Source organism: Marmota monax, unplaced genomic scaffold (genome assembly GCF_021218885.2).
Source record: "Marmota monax isolate L192 unplaced genomic scaffold, Marmota_monax_Labrador192_F-V1.1 WCK01_AAM20220418_F8-fsc00008, whole genome shotgun sequence".
NCBI classification, from domain to species: Eukaryota; Metazoa; Chordata; class Mammalia; order Rodentia; family Sciuridae; genus Marmota; species Marmota monax.
The window spans coordinates 27,971,073-27,989,717 of record NW_026694432.1 but is presented as its reverse complement, the minus strand read 5'-3'; the positions used below and the strand labels follow the sequence as shown (position 1 = coordinate 27,989,717).

Sequence of the window (18,645 nt, the reverse complement as noted above, 5' to 3'; positions counted from 1 at the left end):
GTCAGTGCTTAGATTCTGGTCAGACCCGGGCTTTGAATCTAGGCTGTCTGCTGGTCAGCCATGTGACCATAGGTTCTTCCTCAGCCCAGGCCTCACTCAGCTAAGGCATATAAAACCAGAGCAGGTGCCCGCTGTATAGTCTGTCCTAATTCTCTCTCTAGTCAGGTAACACGCAAAAGCTACTCATGTGGTGATGAGAATAATAAGGAAATGTCCATCAAGTGTCTAGACTAAGAAGTACCTCCAGGGTCCTGGTGGGCAAAGGCTGGTTTGCTGTGCTCTGTCACCAGCGAGAATTCCAGCTGGAGAAAAACAAAACCATTACAGGACCAGGGTCTCCAGGAAAAGACCCCAGTATCAACTCAGGCATCTCTTCAATTATACTGGGACTGGAGCTCACAAGTTGATACAGTGGAGATGGCTCAGGTGGATGGTAGGTGGTGGGCATTGGGTTTGGGGGATGTGAGACCTCAGCTCCTGCACGGGGGAGGATTTGGATACACTAGAAATTGTGGCACATTAAGATAGCCCCTATGATTCCCTCCTGGTCTTTACGGCCCGGCCCATGTAAGACCTTTGAGTGGGGGTAGACCTGTGACCCACAGAATCCAGCAAAGACAAGAAGGTGTTACTTCCACGGTTTTGTAACATGGGACTGCAGCATCTCTCTTGCTGGCTTTGAAGAAGCAAGCTGCCCTGTTGTTGAGCTATCCCAAGAAGAAAGGTGGCAAGGAGTTGAGGGTAGCCTCTGGCTGTCAGCCAAAACGAAGCTGACGCTCTTAGTCCAAGGATGTGTGACACTGAATGCCACTAAAAGCCACGTGGGCCTAGAAGCAGATTCTTCCCAGTTAAGCCTTCAGATGGGAATCTAGCCCTGGTCAGTGCTTTGGGTGTGGACTTGCAGAGGACCTGGCTAAGCTGTGCCGGACTCCTGACTCAGGGAAAGAGTAAATGTTTTTGACTGGGGGTGCAGCTCAGCAGTAGAGCAATTGACTATTTTCCTCGCATTCGCGAGGCCCTGGGTTTGATCTCCAGCACCACCCCCAAAAAAGTTTTTTTAAGATTCTACATTTGTGAGCTGGAGATATAGCTCAGTTGGTAGAGTACTTGCCTTGCATGCACAAGGCTGTGGGTTCAATCCCCAGCACCACAGGGGGAAAAAAAACCAAGATTCTACATTTGTGGTAATAGTGTTATGCAGCAATAGGTGACTGACACAATAGGTGAACTAAAGGTGGGAGTCAGTGTAGAAAAGAGAATCTGGACAGATTTAATGGCCAATGACCAGAAGATCACTTCCTGTGCTCCAAATGGACCCTTTACAACGATGATAGAAGCTGTTGCCTGTGTGACGCATTCTGTGACCACACACTTAATGCGCGGAACTCATCACCACTATATGAGGTGGGTGCCGTCTGGGTGCATTCCGGATGGCTTGTAAGTAACAGAAGTTTCTCATCTTTCTGGAGGCTGAGAAGACCGTACTGCAGCACTGGCAGATCTGGTGTCTAGTGAGGCTGTCATCCTGCTGTAGCACACATGGTGGAAGGGGCAGAAGATCTCCTCCTGGGGGGGGAGGTTATAAGGTTCTATCCTCAGGACCCCAAAGAGCCCGCCTCCTTTTTTTTTTTTTTTTTTTTAAGATCCCGCCTCCTTACACCATCACACTTGCCATTGCGTTTCAGGGGGACACAGACATCTTCTATCCCCTACTCATCCCTGTTCTTAGGAGTACAGTAAGATTATGCAATCTGCCCACATGACGAGGTGATAAATGGTAGAGCCGGGTTTTAACGCAGATGATCTGGCTCTAGCATTTGTGCTTTGAACCAGGTCTGTGTGCTCTCCAGCAGTGCCACCTGCAGGGCCTGGCACATAAAATCTGCTTAACACAGAAGTTCCCATTCCCTCCACTTGGCACAGAAGTGTACACCTGTAATCCCAGCTGCTTGGGAGGCTGAGGCAAAAGGATTGCAAGTTCAAGGCCAGCCTGGGCAACTTAATGAGACCCTATCTCAATAATTTTGAAAGGTTGGGGGTGGGGGCACGTAGCTTCATACTCAGGGTAGGGGGAAAACTATGCTCTATTCAATGACAAGTATTGAATAACAGGCCAAGGGATGGGGTTCTATTCCACTGGTAGGATTGGAATCTGCTGAGACGAATCTGGGCACACAGTGGGCGCTCAGTAGCTATTGGTTTCCCTGAGCAGGAAGTAAGAAAAATAACATACTCTAGGCAGAGGAACCAGTTTAAGAAAAAGACCAATTTTTAAAGACCAAGCTTTAATGTAGACAGATCTTGAAATTTTTGCTTTTTTTTTTTTTTTTTTGGACTGGGGATAAACAGGCTTAGTGATCCTGTGCTTGTTTAGCATGCACGAGGTCCTGGGTTTGATCCTCAACAAACAGAAAAAGAAAACCTAAAAGACTTTAAAATTTAGTATTTTTCTTTGGTACCAGGAATTGAATGCAGGGGCATTTAACCCAATCACATTCCCAGCCCTTTTTGTTTTTATTTTGAGACAGGGTCTAGCTAAGTTGATGAAGCTGGCTTTGAACTTGCAATCCTCCTGCCTCAGCCTCCCCAGCCCCTGGAATGCACCACCATGCCCGACTTAAAATTTAATATTTTTCATGATTACAGATGTAATATAAATAGGAAAACAAACATACAATATTAAAATCATTTGTGATATTGTCAGGAAAATAGGAAATTCCTCATGTCTATATTCACTGTTGCTGTGTAGCATTCATCCCCAAACATAACCACTTAAAATAACCCCTGGTTCTGTGGGTTGGAACCTGGGTACAGCTTAGCTGGGTCCTGTGTCTCAGCATCTCTCATAGGCTGCAGGCAAGGTATGTGGACCAAGGTCACAATGTCATCCTAAGGCTCACAGGGAAAGATGAGACCTGCTTTTAAACTCACTCACATGCTGGTTGCCTGGATTCAGTGCCTTGTGGCCCCTGGGCAGGTCACTCTCACTTTCTTGCCCCGAGGCCTCTAGCTTACAGTTGGCAGCCTGCTTCATCAAACTGAAAACCAAGAGCTTTCCGCAGAGAGCAGGCATGATCTGAATCTCAGAAGGGATCCTGCCCTCTTTGCTGGGTTGACCATGTGGGAGCAAGTCACGGGTCCTGCCCATTCCTGAGGGCAGGAAATTATACAAGGCTGTGGACACCAGGAGGCAAGGACCATTGAGGGCCAGCTTGGATGTCTGCCTACCTACTAGTTTCCTAGGGCTGCTGTAACAAATTTCCACACAGCAGGTGGCTTAAAACAGCAGAAACCACTGGGGAGGTTTGATCCCCAGCAACAAAGGAAAAAAAATCTCAGATCTGGAAGCTGGAAGTCTGAAATCAGTTGTCAGCAGGGCCATGCCCACTCCGAGCAAGGATGGAATCCCTACCTCTCCTAGCTTCTGGGGGTTCCCAGCACTGCTTGGTGTGAGGCAGCACAGCCCATCTCTGCCTCCTTAGCATGGCCTTTGTGCTGTATCTCTGTGGTTTATTTGTTGTTGAAATGAGGTCTCACTGTATTGCCCAGACTGGTCTTGAACCTCTGGGCTCAAATGATCTTTTTCCTTAGCCTCCTGAGTAGCTGGAACTACAGTTAACTTTTTTTTCTGGTCCTGGGGATCAACCTCAGGGGCACTTGGCCACTGAGCCTCATCCCCAGTCCTATTTTTTGTTTTATTTGGAGACAGGGTCTCACTGAGTTGATTAGCACCTTGCTTTGTTGAGGCTGGCTTTAAACTCACAATCCTCCTGCCTCGGCCTCCCAAATTTCTGGGATTACAGGCATGCACCACCATGGCCAGTTACAGTTAACATTTTTTTTTTAAAGAGAGAGTGAGAGAGAGAGAATTTTAATATTTATTTTTTAGTATTTGGCGGACACAACATCTTTGTTTGTATGTGGTGCTGAGGATCGAACCCGGGCCGCACGCATGCCAGGCGAGCGCGCTACAGCTTGAGCCACATCCCCAGCCCTACAGTTAACATTTTGATGTCTTTATCTTCTTCCTATTATATTTATATATAGAAGATACATATGTTTAAATTTTCATTTACTAATATGGGCTTATTCTTCATTTTGTATTTGTTCTAATTAGTTATAGGCTTTTTTTTTCTTCTTTTTTTTTTTTTTTGTATACTGGGGATTGAACTCAGGGGCACTTGACCATTAAGCCACACCCCAGCCCTATATTGTATTTTATTTAGAGACAGGGTCTCACTGAGTTGCTTAGTACCTTACAGTTGTTGCAAGGCTGGTTTTGAACTTGTAATCCTCCTGCCTCAGCCTCCCAAGTCACAGGTATGTGCCACTATGCCCAGCAACTGACTTATTTTTTAATCACTGTTCAGAAACCTCTAAAATAATTTTACCATTACATAATTTTATCATTTGTCCAATTATTAAATTTTCCGTTGTACCTTTTGGAATGAGGGCCTAGTATTCCAATATATGAAGAACAATGATTTATTAGGCCAGTCTTCTATTGTTAGACATTTGGGTTTTTCTAATTTTTAAAAAATTTCATATTGTTTTTCTTTTGACAGCTGTTTTTATTTCAAAAGCCATAAATTAGTACCTTTTGACATTTAGGGAGCATTATTCTTAAAGCCAGGCATGGATGAAAGAACTTGAAGTGCCAAAGGTTTAAGCTTAGAAAGAAAGGGTGTGCATAATAGAAATAAACCATCAGGGCTGGGCAGCAGGAAGAAGGAATCCGTGGGCGACAGGCTGGCTCTAGGCTGGCAGGTGGGGGCTTGAGCTCCCTCAGGGAAAGCTCCAGCCTGCTGCTCTCCCCTTGCCTGGGCCGCTCTCTGGGCAGGAGCTTCATGGGTGCTCACTTGTGGCTCTTTTTGGCTCTCTGCTCTCTGTCGCCCTGTTCTGATGATTTTGGATGTCTAACTCCTTATTTTCTCTTATTTCCTTTTCTGCCATTGTCTCTTTTTTATTTTTTAATTTCTTGCTATTAAAAGTCAGGCATTGTAGAACAACTTTGCAAGTTAATCATCAGATACTCAGTACATCCTTTTATCCAGGATGCCCATCCTCTAATCCTCCTGGTTAATGTGGTTTTGCTGACCGTGGGCAGAGTCCACCTAGCCCGCAGCCAGATTTGGCAGGCACTTGGCATTGGCAACCTGGGGTTGTGACTCCAGTCATTTGTTTCCCTGTTACTTAAGCTTCACTTTTAGAATCCTTCCCAGGGAGCAGGTGAGCACCTAGCACAACTCCCTTCAGGGGCCACCTGGTTATGGGGCACAGCATGATTGGTGGGCAATAGCCCTGGGGATTCAAGTGACTGCCCTCCAGGCTGAGCTGAGCCAAGCTACCAAATCAGCAGGGACAGTCTTCACAGCTAGGGGAGCTAGAGGCTTCCTCTGGTGTAAGTATGTGCCTCCCTGCTGTAGGCTCCTGTGGGTTGCAACTTAGAGAAGGTCAAGGAGAGAGGAGCTGTGTTTGCTGTCCCTTCCAAAATCTCAAGTGAGACAGCATTGTGTACAGGTAAGAGCATGTGGCTGGAAGCTACCCACAGCTTTCTACTGTGTTTCCTTGGGCAAGTTACTGCACCTGTCTGGATTCTAGTCTCCCCTCTGTAAGATGAAGATAATCTTAGACTTCACAGCCTAGACCTCTCTCACAGAAGTGTTTAGAGGGGACTGAGGACAGAATGAGAAAATATAGGTGGAAGCAGCCACAGTGTGGTTTGCAGCTAATGTAGGCTGCCTGGGAGGTACTGGTAACTAAGGGAGGCCTAGTGGCAGCAACAGGCAGGTGCCTGGAGGAAGGAGCAAGAAGCAAGTCCTCAGCCCTGGAGCTGAGGAACACTCTGCAGTGGATACACAGGGGTAAGCAGGACCAGAACTGGACTCATGAGTCTGTCAGGGCCCAGATCAGGACCCAGCAGGAGTGGGGACTCCAGACAGGATGTCAGACCTGGGGTACCTAGTGATCAACTGTGCTTACTGGCAGAGTTCAGTCAGTCCTTCTCTAGCTGGGCCTTGCCCTCCAACTAGGTACCCCCTGACCCTGAAACCTCAGGGATTGACCCAAATCTTCCCTGACCAGTAGCTCTTACCTTGGCCCAGGCCACAGCTTTGCCTGCACCCGGCTGCACAGTGGCGGTGGCCTCTAGTGCATTTTTTCAGATGTTAAAAGCAGGTTCCTTTTCTTTTCTTTTAATATTTTTTAGTTGTTGATGGATCTTTATTTTATTTATTATATGTGGTGTTGAGAATTGAACCCAGTGCTTTACACATGCCAGGCAAGTGCTCTTCCATTGAGCTACAACCCCAGCCCAGGTTCCTTTTTGATAGAGATTAAATTTCCACTCCTCCCCTCCACCTGACATGCAGAACTATCAACTACCGGCTGGTTTTTCTTTCTGGGTCTTTACTGTTTCCCAAATACAAAATCAAAGCTAAACGTGCTTTCTTAATGCAAGTGAGCCTCCTCTCAGTCCTTCAGAGTCAGACCTGCTTCCTTCCCCATTTTGGAAATGAGTGACTTGATACAGAGGGAGATGAGTCTTGGGAAGGGGATGGAAGGAAGGGACTGATTCTGTAGAGATGAACTTGAGATGGGCACACCTGTGTTTAGTTTGAAAAGCACATTTCTTCTGTGATTTTTGCCCCCATCCCATTTGGGCACAGGGATGGGATATCCCCATTTCACGGGTGGACCAATTGCGGCCAGAGCGCCTTACTGGGAGAGCACGACAATCAGAACAGGATTCTGCCCCACGGGTCAGATCACTGAAGCCTCGGTGACGCTCGGGCGGCCCTGACGGGCTGGCAGGGGGTGCCCCCTCCGTCGGGTTGGACCATGGGATCGCTTATCTTGGTCGAAGCTTTGGAGTTTGACGCCTTCAAGACCGAACTGGGGCTGGAGCCGTGGCTCAGCGGTAGAGCACTTGCCTAGCGTGTGAGGCCCTGGCTGGATCCTCGGCACCGCATATAAGTAAATAAAGTAAAGGCCTCGTGTCCACTACAACAGATAGGAAGGACCGAGCCAGACCGCAGCGGAGTTCTTCAGCTGGTCTGACGGCGAAGCCTCGGGCGACGCGCAGCCCCTCGGATTTTCCGTTGGGTGGAAGGCGGTAGTGATGGGTGTGCCGGTGACGAAGGGCAGTCGCTATGAAAGCCACCAACTCAGCGCGAGCAGGATAGGCGCTCCGAGCTCGGAGCCCCGGGCCGCCCACGAATCCGCCCCGCCCTTCGCCCCGCCCACAAGCCCTTCCCGCCCTGCGCCCTGCCCCGCCCTACGCCCCGCCCCCGGCCCGGCCCGGTCTGCCTCGGCGGCGGCGGCGCGCGCAGGTAGGGGCCGGCTGTGAACGCGTGCGCGCGCGCGCGCGCGCGCGAGGACAGGGCGGGCGCGCGCCGGGAGGAGAAGGCCGTGCGCGGGGCCGGGGTGGCGCCAGGGGGCGGGCTGGAGCCGCCGCCCGCGCACCGGGGTCCTGTGGGCACCGAGGGCTCGCCCTGCGGCCGCTCGGCCCGGGCAGAGGAAGGGCCGCCCGGGGCTGCGCTCTCTCCTCGCGGATTCTCGCGCGCCGGCCGGGATCTGCCCGGGCCCCGCGGCCTGCAGGCCCCGCCTGCGCTCCTCGGTGGCTGCCGCGAGGCCCTCTCCGACGACGTCCCGAGCTGCGTACCGCGGCCTTGCCCTCCGCGTGGGGTCCTGCTCGTCGTTGCAGCCTGCCAAGTCGAAAGTGCCTTCGTGTTGGGACCAACAGTTGAGGCCCGGGGCTGGGCACGATGCGAGGCTGCAGGAGCCTGCTCCCCCATCCCCCTGGGTTTCTGAGAACGGCCCCCAGGCCCCCTGCGCCCGTCCGTGTCTTTGAAGCTGGCATTTTGAACTGGCTCCCTCGTTTTTTGTTTTGTTTTGTTTTTTTGCAAACCCAAGTCTGAGCGGATGCCTTTCCCCTGGTGACCACATCTCCACAGTCCCCTCCCTGGGAACTGGACTTGTCTGGAGGATTGGAGCGGGGCGGGGTAGCGGCCGGAGGAGACCATCTGTTTACAGCTGAGATTTCCTGTTTTTCCTGACTGAGCTGGCTGCAGGTGCCTGATAAATAGCTCCAAGGGAGGAGCAGAGCAGGGGCAAAGGGTGGGACCCCCGCAGCCGACCCCACACATTCCTTTCAGCCAGGCTCTGGGATTCCATGCGTGCGCCACCGCCCCAGGCCATTGCCTGGCTTTTAACCTGAACTCCTGGGATGGGGCAGGTGCTAGATGTGTGTTCTTTGGTGCCTGTCTGTGACCCCAGGCTGCCCGTCACCATGCTTGGTGGAATCTTGTCCCATTGATCTCAGCCAAAGCCAAGGGGGATTGTTTCCTTTTCTATTTTTTCTATATAATTTTTCCTCTTCAGGTTAAGTATCCTTTATCCAAAATGCTTGGGAGAAGAAATATTTATGATTTTGGACTTTTTTTCAGATTTTGGAATATTTGCAAATACCTAATAAGATATCTTTGGGATAGGACTTAAGTCTAAACACAAAATTCATTTATGGTGTGCAGTAAGAGTTGCATAATAGTAGTCATTGCTGTTATTGTTTAAAACTTTGGAACCAGTCAGAACTGGGTCTCAGCTGTGGCTTCAACTCTTCATGGCTGGTGAGTCTGAGCAAATGACTCCACTGAGCCTTAGTGTAGCCATCGTGTTGCTGTTGAAGAAGCTGGCCTGGCTCATAGTTGGTTCAGCATTTTTTTTTTTTAATAATTTAACAACTGGAAAATAGAGAAGGGGTGAGTGGTAAGAGCAGCCAGTATGTTTGCAGCTCAGGAGTGACAGCAAAAGACTTTTTGGCCAGCTCCTGCAGTAGGACCTGGAAAATGTCAGGTTTGGAGGGGGCCAGGAATGAGGCAAAGTGTGTCCCCTTTGTACTCACCAGACTGTGGCTGAGGGTCTAGAGCAGGCACAAGGGTATTGACCGGGCATCAGTAGTACAACCAGTAATTCTAGTGAACAGTAATGATAACGCAACAATAGCCAATGCTAACCCTGGTTTAGGTGCACATAGTATTAAGGGGACACCCGGTGATATGATGGTGTGACCCTGAGAGTGCAGAGGCTTAACACAATAGAAACTTATTTCTCGCTCATGAAAAATCCTGTTGGGTGTTTGGCTGGGGCCTTTCTATGTGGTGAGCTAGGGACCAGATCCTGTCTATCTTGTTGTCCCAGTGTCCCCTCTGACCTTGAAATCATTTCCTTCCAGTTGGTGGACAAGGAAGGAGAGAAATGACTCCTCTGGGGATACTCTTACCGGCTGAGTCTAAAGCGACACACATTCTTACTGTCTTTATTTGCCAGAACCTGACCACATGGCCAGATCTGACTGTAAGGGAGTCCAAGAAACATCTGCAAGCCATATTCCAAGAGAGTTGGAAATGAATTCTAGTAACCCATAGAAGTTTCTGCCAAAGCATATCCAAGCACACAACTAAGCCTAGCATGTCTTATTTAATTCTCATAATGTTTCCATCAGGCACTAATTATCCAATTTTACAGATGAGGAAACTAAGGCTCAGAGAAATGAAGTCACTGGGTTCAGGGTCATGCAGCTGATGAGGAGACAAAGCCAACATGGTAGTCAAGGTGTTCAGATGCCGTCTTAGTCCATTTCTGTTGCTATAACAAAATATCTGAGCCTGGGAAATTTATAAAGGAAAGGAGTTTATTTAGCTCACGTTCTGGAGGCTGGAAGTCCAGCACTGGGCAGCCACATCTGGCAATGACCTTGTTCTGTGTCATGACATGGAGGAAGGGCAGGTGCAGAGGAGAGGGAGGAGGACCAGGCTGCTTCACAACAGCCCACTACCCTGAGAGACATTAATCCCTCTTGACCTAATCCCCTCTTAAAGTTCTCCCCCACCTCTCAACACTTGAACTGGGGACCAAAGTTCAGTGTGAGTTTTGGAGGGGACAAGCCACATCGGAACCACAACAGACACTGGAGCAGTAACATTCAGATTTCCATGAATTTAGTCATTTATTGGAGAATAAGATACAGCTGTGGAAGTCAGGGAGGCGCAGGTCCCCACACGGTTTAGCTATGATTTCTTGGGATCCCAGAACCCAGAAGGGCTCTTACAGTGGAGCCCCGGGTTGATGCCACCCAGTACCCAGCCCCTGGCATCTTGTTCCCTTCCCCCCACATCTGGCCTGCTTGGCATAGCACGTCTATGGCACTTACCTTGGCCCGATTGGGCCCTGGTTGCTAGTTGTCCTCTTGCAGGACGGAATCCATAGTTGGGCATGAGGGGTCCAGTCTGGATCCATACGCATTTATGTAGCACCTGCTGTCTTCCTGGATCTGTCATAGAGGTGATAGAGCCTTGAAAAGCAGGTGCCCTGGCCTTGCCCTGTAGGTACCCATTGGGAACTGCTTGGCCTCAGGGGGCTGAGCTTTGGGCTTCCTACTCCCCTGCAGCGAGTTACCTTGAATAGGTGAGAACCCACCTATATGAGGTCAGTTTCCTCATATGGAAATGGGTTGAGGTGAGGACTAAATAAGATAATTTATCCCCTCGAACAAAGGACACCAAGAGGTAGCAGAAGCCCAGACACAGGACACTAAGGAAGATAGGAACTGTGGCTGCCATTTATAACCATTCACTACCTGCCAGGTGTGCTTCTTATACCCTTCAACTCAATTCTCACGATTATCTTATGTGGTCGGTTCTGTTGTTCCCATTTTAGAGATGAGAAGAGTGAGGCTTGGAGAGGAAACTTTTCCAAGGTCATACTGTCAACTGTCATACTGTCAGAGACAGGTGTCAGATGTGTCCCCAGGACAGATTCTGGCTCCAGAGCAGTGGGCCTAACCACTGTGCCATATGGCCTTCTTGCTGCAGGGAGGGTGCAGTGGGAGGCGATGGGTGGACTCCTGGGCTCCACAACCGTCATGTCCTGCCCCCCTGCCCTCCCCACAGGGACTGTACATCCAGGATTTTCAAGTGACTGAATTCAGTGTTTGTCGCTAAGTGAACCTGGTGTTGTGTGCTGCTGACGCCCAGAGAGCGTTATGTTTAATCCCCAGGTGATTCCTCCATACCAGCATTCTCTGCATTTTACACTTGAGGACACTGAGGCTCAGAGAGACAAAGAAGTTTGCTCTGGGGCACACAGTGCAGCGGGGGTGAAGGACTCAGTCCCTGCCTGGGCCCACAGTGCTCTTTGCCCCGCACCTGTTTTGAAGAAACATCATTCCAGAGCCCCGTGGATACATTTGTCGCAAGCCGCGCGAGCTCTGTTCTGGGTCAGCAACGAGGATCGGGACTCTGGCTTTTCCCGCCTTCAGGCTGCTATCCCCACCTCCTGGGCTTGGAGGGCTCTAGGACCCGGCAGCCGGGGGAAGGTGGAGGGTTCTTACCTCCAGGTCCTGCCCTCCCCTCCTTCCCTCTACAGCGCCCCTTCGGTCCTCCGGTCCTCTCTCCCCTCTCTCCTCCCTCCGGCTCTGCACCCAGCTGTCCCCACTTCCCAGTCCTCCTCGGCAGCTGCAGCTCTCCCTGCTCTCCTTTCCCATCCTCTGCTCCCCACTGGCTCCTCCCGCCTCCTCCCCGCTCCTCCCACTGCCCGGTCACGTGGGGGCGCCGCCGGATTTAAGCTTAATCTGCCTGATGCTCAGCTCAGCGGCCTGGGCTAGGGGTGGGTCCAGGGGTGGGCAGCTAAGTTAGTCTTGGGGCCCTGGAGAAGGGGACAGGAACGTGCCCAGAGCCTCTTCCCCCATGAGCTTGGCGCTGGTGGGGTCGCTGGAGGCCCAGCTGGCACTGGAGACGGTTATCCAGGTGGGTGCTGAGGGCTGTGCCCACCCTGTCCAGGGAGGGGAGCAGGGCCTATGTGTGGTAAGAGGTGGGTGCATCCTGGGGGCCAAAGGGAGGAAGAGGTGTGGTGGTAATGGTGGGTACACAGCCCCAGCTCACAGATCCTGGCAAGACTGAGGATTTAAGGGCACCCAGGTGGCAGGAGGAAGGGGATCCCTACTCCTAGATTTTAGGGTCTGGGTGACCTCTGACACAGAAGGACCTTCACCCATCCAGGGTCAGCTGGATTGAGCTCCTCATGCTGATGCCTCGTTGGGGCTGTGTCCTCACTGTGCGATTTGTTCTCTTCTCCCACCCTTGGGCAGGGGCCTCCCTTCAGGGCCAGGCCACTCGACCACCTTTCTGACTCCTAGGCTTTGCTCTGGTTTCCTGGACACCTATCTCTTGGACCACAGGACTTTGTTATCCTCTCCCCTCAGGCCAGGAAGTGCGGGATCCCAGGTCCCTGAAGACCCTCTCTCTTTCCCCACAGACACTGGAGAGAAGTGTCCTGGGACCCAGGCAGGAGAAGAGCCCGAGCGTGCAGGATCCTGCCCAGGACTCTCAGCACACCAGCCTGCCTGCCTGCATCAGGGAGATTGTCACCCGCAACCTCTCCCAGCCTGAGAGCCCAGGTACCATGGCCCGCCAGGGACCCTGCCCACAGGTCACCTGTTCTCCCACCCCTCCTCTGCAGTCAGGATCATAGCATCCATTTCTCCAACACTCACTCTGAGGGAAGTGCAAGACTTTGAGGGAAGGGCCCATTTCACAGAGGAGGAAATGGAGCCTTGGAGGTGTGATTTGCCTAAGTAGGCTTATGTATTCCCCATTGGATGCATCTAGAAGAGAAGGGCCACGCATCCCTTCCCCAAGCTGCTGTGAAGACTCCACCCCAACATTGCATTCCCTCCCAGGGAAGGTGTGAGCTGGCGGAACCTGAGATTACAGGGGCCACCCCTCAGCCCCACCCAGGCTTTGCAGAGGTCTGATGGTGGGTTGGGAAGGCTGATGGGCACCTGCTCTTCCTAGTGGGCAGCATGCAGGGACCTTTTATGCAGCCTGAGCGACTAGGAATGACACACATGGGGCAGCTATGAGTTGGCAGCTGTGCTGGGGGTGTTCGGGGTCCTCCTGCCATGGTTCCTGTTCAGCTGCCAGGTTGGGGACGGGACCTCTCCTTGGGAGGACCAGGGATGTGGGAACCCTGGAGCCCCAGACTGGGGGAGACTTTCATCGCCCTCACCCCAAGCTGGAGGAACAGCTGTTTGAGGCCCAGGGTCAAAGGGCAGCCCATAAGAGGAGGACAATCCTGCCCCCCCAACACCTTTCTTTTCCTCCACACTCTTCCTCCTCCTCCTCCCAACCTGACCTACACTAGCTTGAGCCTTGGAAGTTATGTGAACCCCTGCCCTTGAGTGAGGCTTTTCTGTTTTCCTGGCATGGCCTGGTACTCTCCCACCCACTTTATGGATGAGCAAGTGACACCCTGAGAAGAATAGTAATTGGAGAAGGAATCAAGAACTCAGAAGCTGGGCATGGTGGCCCACACCTATAATCCCAGTGACTCAGGAGGCTGAGGCAAGAGGATCACAAATTTGAGGCTTGCCTCAACTATTTAGTGCAGACCTGAGCAACTTAGTGAGCCCCTGTCTCAAAATAAAAAAGGGTTGAGGATGTAGCTCAGTGTTAAAAAGTGCCTGGGTTCAATTCCAGTAGTCAAAAAAAGAACTCGAGGCTTTGCTGGGTTTGTGGCACAGGCCTGTAATCCCGGCAATTTGGGAGGCTGAGGCAGGAGGATCACCTATTCAAGGCCAGCCTTACCAACGTAACAAGATCCAGTCTCAAAATGAGAAAATAAAAAGGGTTGGGGGTGGAGCTCTGGTAAAGTGCCCCTGTGCTGCTAAACAAACAGAAGATCACCTTGGGGCTTCACTCAGCAAGGACTCCCTTCAATCCCAGACTGAGCCCGGCTCCTGCCCTTCCTGGGTCTTGAGGACCACACCTAGCTGAGGGTGAGTCTAGCTTTAGCCCCTGTCCTCGTCCTCCGCCTGCCTGGTCTTCAGGCCTGGAGCTGCAGCCACCCCCACCCAGGGTCCTCCCTGGGGCCTGGTTATCCCCCTTGCCCCTGTGGATAGGTGGGGCATCTGTCCTACTAGACCAGGCAGAGCCAACCACATGCCCTCGGTCCCTTCCAGCCCTGCCGCCGGCCCCAGAGATGGCGTCACTGCTGTCCCTGCAGGAGGAGAACCAGCTGCTGCAGCAGGAGCTGTCCCGCGTGGAGGACCTCCTGGCCCAGAGCTGCGCTGAGCGCGACGAGCTTGCCATCAAATACAGCGCGGCCAGCGAGAGGGTGGGTGCTGCCTGGGGCGGGCCGGAGCAGGGAGAGGCCAGGCCAGGCCACACTTGGGAGCAGGTGGGCCCTGGATCAAGCCAGCCTGGGAGCAGATTGTGGCTCTGCGGCTGGAATGGCCCTGAGCAGTGGCTCCACTCTCCCTGTTTATTGTGGGGGTGGGAGGGTGACGGAGCTGCTGTGCAGGACCCGTGGGGACATGGAACGAGGGGTGTTTCAGTCCCATCTGTCCTAGGCCTGTTGAGTGTCAGGCACAGAGAACGAGACCCCTAGGGGCCCTTCAGCCCCTCAAGACTCTGGACATCTCCCCAGTCTCCCGCTCCATGGCACCGGGGTTGAGGCAGTGGCTGGCTGCTGGGTCGGGTGGCACAGGCACCCACAAAATTCTGTGGGCTGGTTGGGGACAGCCACAAGATTTACCACTGTCCCCCGGGGTTGAGGCCTGGGCAGGGAAGGAGGAAGCCAGGCCTGTCTGCATGTCCATCACCAGGTACCTGTGTTGTGGCTTGTGAGGGGCTGGGGAGGTAGGTGAGGGCCAGGGGCAGGGTGAACCCCCAGGCTCATGGCAGGCGGCCCTGGGGAGTTGGTGGTGACAGAAGGTTGGTGAGCGTTGCATGAGGGATGAAGTGTGTGTGGACAGAGGAATGGAGGTGGGAGGTTGTAGGCAGTAGTCACAGCTGTAACAGTAGCTCCCGTTTATTGAGTGCCTGCTGTGTGCCAGTAACTTGCAAAGTACTTACGTTTAATGCATTACTGTCAGAATCATGCTGCCCGTTTAACAGAAGAGAAGATGGAGGCTCAGAGGGAAAGCACCATACAAGGGCTGCACAGCCAGTTAAGACAAGAAGCGGGTCTCCCCCCTGCCAGCTGCCTGCCAGGGATCCTAGGGATGAAGAAGAAGCTGGAAGGAACCCAAAGGGGCAGGACTCCCTCTTTGTTAGCAGAAGGGCCAGGGTTGGCCCGGGACCCCTAGGCTGGGCCTGTGTGTACAGAGGTCTGCATGCCGTGCTGGAGAGGTGTGTGCGTTTCTGTGTGTAGTCAGGGGGTGATCCTGTGTCCTGGTAGCTGCCCGCCTGGACAAGCCCCCAACTTGTTGGGACTTGCTGAGGAGCAGCGTGGGGGGCCAAAGTGGCCCCTAGTTTTGGGGACAGCACAGAACACATTTTCCCAGGGTCTGCAGGGTGTGTGGAGGGCAGGCTGGCTGGATCCCACATTGTCAATGGTGACAGCTCCTGGCACAAGGCCAAGCCCCCAGGGGCGGCCTTCTAAATGCCAACTTCCAAATGACAGTGAAGCCAGCCCTGTCCCTGGCTGGCAGAAGAATGTCGAGGTGCAAGTTGGCCGGTTCCTTCCCTGCTGGGACACAGCTGCTGAGACTGGGGCTGCGGCACCAGGTGGGGGCCTGAGGTAGTCTAGGCAGTTCCCTCACGCGTCCTGTGTGGGTGGTTCTGAACAGCCTGCAGTGGGAGCCTGGCACTGTGACTCTCCTGTGTGTGAGGCAGTTTGGGGCCCATCTGGGGCCTGGGACTGGGGTAGAAGGATTTTCGAGGCCTTTCCTTTTATTTTTTTTTTAAACATGCAGGAACAGCTTTAATAATTCGCTTTCAGAGAGAGCAGGAGGATCCCAAATTTCTGGAGCAGCTGCAACATTTTTTTTTAAGAGAGAGAGAGGATTTATTAATATTTATTTTTTAGTTTTCGGCGGACACAACATCTTTGTTTGTATGTGGTGCTGGGGATCGAACCCGGGCCGCACGCATGCCAGGCGAGCGCGCTACCGCTTGAGCCACATCCCCAGCCCCTTTCTAGGCTTTTCCTAACGGGGGTCCTCAGAGAGCATTTGCCGGCAGTCACCTGTTACAAAGGGGGAAACTGAGGCCTGGAGGGGGCGTGGTGGGCCCAGGGTAGGAGTCCCTTGGTCATGGGTAGCCTTCCCCTGAAGCTCACTTGTCCTTGTGCCGATGGGTGGCAGCGCATGCCATAACCGGGTTGGGGGCCATCAGGAAGGTTGTTCTGATCCTTCATTCCATGACGGTCCTGGGATGGGGAGTGAGGGGGTTCATATCCTATGAACTGCATGTTAGGTAGGGGCTTCCCAGAGGCTACTTCCTAGGTCAGAGAGAGGACCTCACAGTCCCTAAGGAGCAGGTGTAGGGGAAGGAGGAAGGTGGCCTTGCCCCTTGGCTCCAGAGCATAACCCCCCCCCCCATCTCTCCTAGTGTCCATGGCAACCTGGACAGAGTGAATTGAATGGTGGCATTAGGGCCCCAGTTGCTAGGGGACACAGTAAACTTCTTTGATCCCTGGCCTGGTGGCAGCCACCTTCCTTTCTGAATTGCAAGTAAAATTGAAAGGCTGTTTTGTGAGGGGCAGAGTTCGTGGAGAGGGTGGAGGTGTGACCAGGAGTGGCCTGACTGTGAGCACTGGGGAAGTGGGCAGCCCCTGGCACTATGGAACCCTCCAGATCACAGAAGCGAATGGCACTGGGGGCACGCGGGTGCAGAGCACACAGTCAGACCCCACAGATATGGACACATTCAGGTTCACGGTGCACGTGGCGTAACCAACAGCCATTGCCACTGCCACAGCTAGGCCTCACACCTGCCCACAGGAGAGTCATCCCAACAGACAGTGTCACCACTGTCATGTGTCCATAATGCAGGTGGCACAGCATACATCTCACATCTCACAGATGCACAAAACACAAAAAGCATGGGACACAAAACAGCCACCTGCCAGTTAGCCCCACGAAGGCACACACAGACTGCAGAGACACGTAGCGCTCAGACCCTCCCAGGCCCCTGCTGAGAGCCATGCCCAGGCCCCCTGACACCCAGATGACTGTCTGTAAACTCACGCCCAATACACTCAGACACGGGGCCCGCGCCACGGCATAGACCATGTAGGCCACCTCGCCCAGGTGCGTGTGAAGGCCCGGACACACCAGAGTATCAACATGTCCCCAGCACACGTGAAGACACATGGCTAAATCCATCCCACTCCCAGCCAGCGAGGTGTGAGCTTGACACAGAATGTTCACACCTTTTGGGGCTACCTCTGTCATGTACAGCTGGGGACACCTGCACAGCGCCCGACTTGGGTGGACTCCACACAGACACTTGCCACAGGTCTGCAGCCCCTGTCCAGGTAGAGCCCCCACTGCCACCCCTCAGCCCCCTTAGCCAGCATTCCTCCCTCTCCAGCCTTCCCCCAGCATCCCTGGGGTGGAGTGGGTGAGATGTAGTTGTCCTTGGCTTTGTGGGTGGCGCACAGAGCCCTCCTGCTGGCTTCCTTGTGACCAGTGTGGCTCCACCTGCATGGGCATCAGTGCCCTGCTGGGCTGTAGCAGACCAGGTGCAGGGGAAGTGGGTGGTGAGTGTGGGGTGGCATCAGTCAGCTGGGCTTGTCCCCATTGTTGTCCTCAGGACCCCTGTGTGCTCACCGCCCTGCAGAGTCCATTCCCCTCAGCTCCCTCCTTCCTTCTAAAGGCCAGTGCCTTAGGGTGTTGAGAGGGTCCCATGGTAGTGTGGTGGCCAGAGCTGGAGGGCATCCTGCACTGCCCTCAGGGGGTGCAGGGCAGCAGCAGCAGAGCCCCCTGTAAGGTGGCATGAAAGGGAGAGAAGCAGGCTCTAGATAGGGTGATGTCACAGAGCACCATGTGTATTGGGGGGCTCACTGTGTCACCCGGGGGACGTCTGAGTATGCCTGTGTGGGTTACATGTCTGTAAGCCTGGGGTCTGCAGTGTGGGCCTGTGCCTGCCCCTTGGGTGGATTCACATGTGTTGGTGCCATTCATGCCACTCCAACACCAACGGGAACAAAAAAAATTAAGAAAAGAAAAGATACAATGGGGAACAAACATCCAGGTTTTCCTGAGTTTACCTTCAGGTCCAGTGGGGGTGAGGCCAATCTAATCAGCACAGCAGGGGTGAAGCGTTCTGGAGAGGCTGGGCTACTGTGACCCCCCCCACCCCCCACCCCCGCATCTGTGTTGCATGCACCTGGTTGTGGGTGGCTAACTTGTATGTGCCTGTGTGTGCCCTGTCTGTGTGTCTGTGCATGCCTTGTCTGTCCATGCACAGCTGCATTAGCCTGTGCATACATGCACTGCATTTGGGCTTGCCCACATGCGCCTGCTCCCTGGGGCGCAAGGCTATGGACTTACAAGGCATTGTGGTCCGGGCCCATCCTGGCAGCCCCTGCAGAGGCCTGTGCCTGCCTTCCCTAGGGGCCCAGGCCTCTCACCCAGGGCCCTTCCCTGCAGCTGGAGCAGGCTATGCAGCTGGAATCTGGGGAGCTGGAGCCACAGGAGCCCCCGGGGCTGGTCCGCCAGAGTGTGGAGCTGCGGAGGCAGCTGCAGGAGGAGCAGGCCTCCTACCGACGCAAGCTGCAGGCCTACCAGGAGGGCCAGCAGAGGCAGGCCCAGCTAGTGCAGCGGCTTCAGGCCAAGGTCAGGGCCACCCACTCCCGCTC

General features: G+C 53.4%; 1 protein-coding gene across 16 annotated transcripts in view; it reads left to right on the top strand.

The window, feature by feature from the left end:
- Positions 1–5,138: 5,138 nt before the first annotated feature.
- The window catches only part of Crocc (ciliary rootlet coiled-coil, rootletin), a 46,462-nt gene continuing 32,955 nt past the window's right edge, over positions 5,139–18,645 (top strand). For 2 of the 16 annotated variants that reach the window (XM_046468468.2, XM_046468467.2), the window contains exons 1-4: positions 11,689–11,804; positions 12,313–12,454; positions 14,018–14,172; positions 18,437–18,622. In XM_046468468.2, the coding sequence (XP_046324424.1) occupies positions 11,745–11,804; positions 12,313–12,454; positions 14,018–14,172; positions 18,437–18,622 (543 nt within the window). In that variant the 5' untranslated portion in view covers positions 11,689–11,744. Of the gene's footprint in view, positions 5,230–5,261; positions 5,521–7,287; positions 7,332–7,583; positions 8,073–11,056; positions 11,276–11,372; positions 11,396–11,688; positions 11,805–12,312; positions 12,455–13,734; positions 13,835–14,017; positions 14,173–18,436; positions 18,623–18,645 lie in introns of those variants that run through there. The other 14 variants (XM_046468473.2, XM_046468472.2, XM_046468475.2 and 11 more) reach the window with 14 other exon arrangements.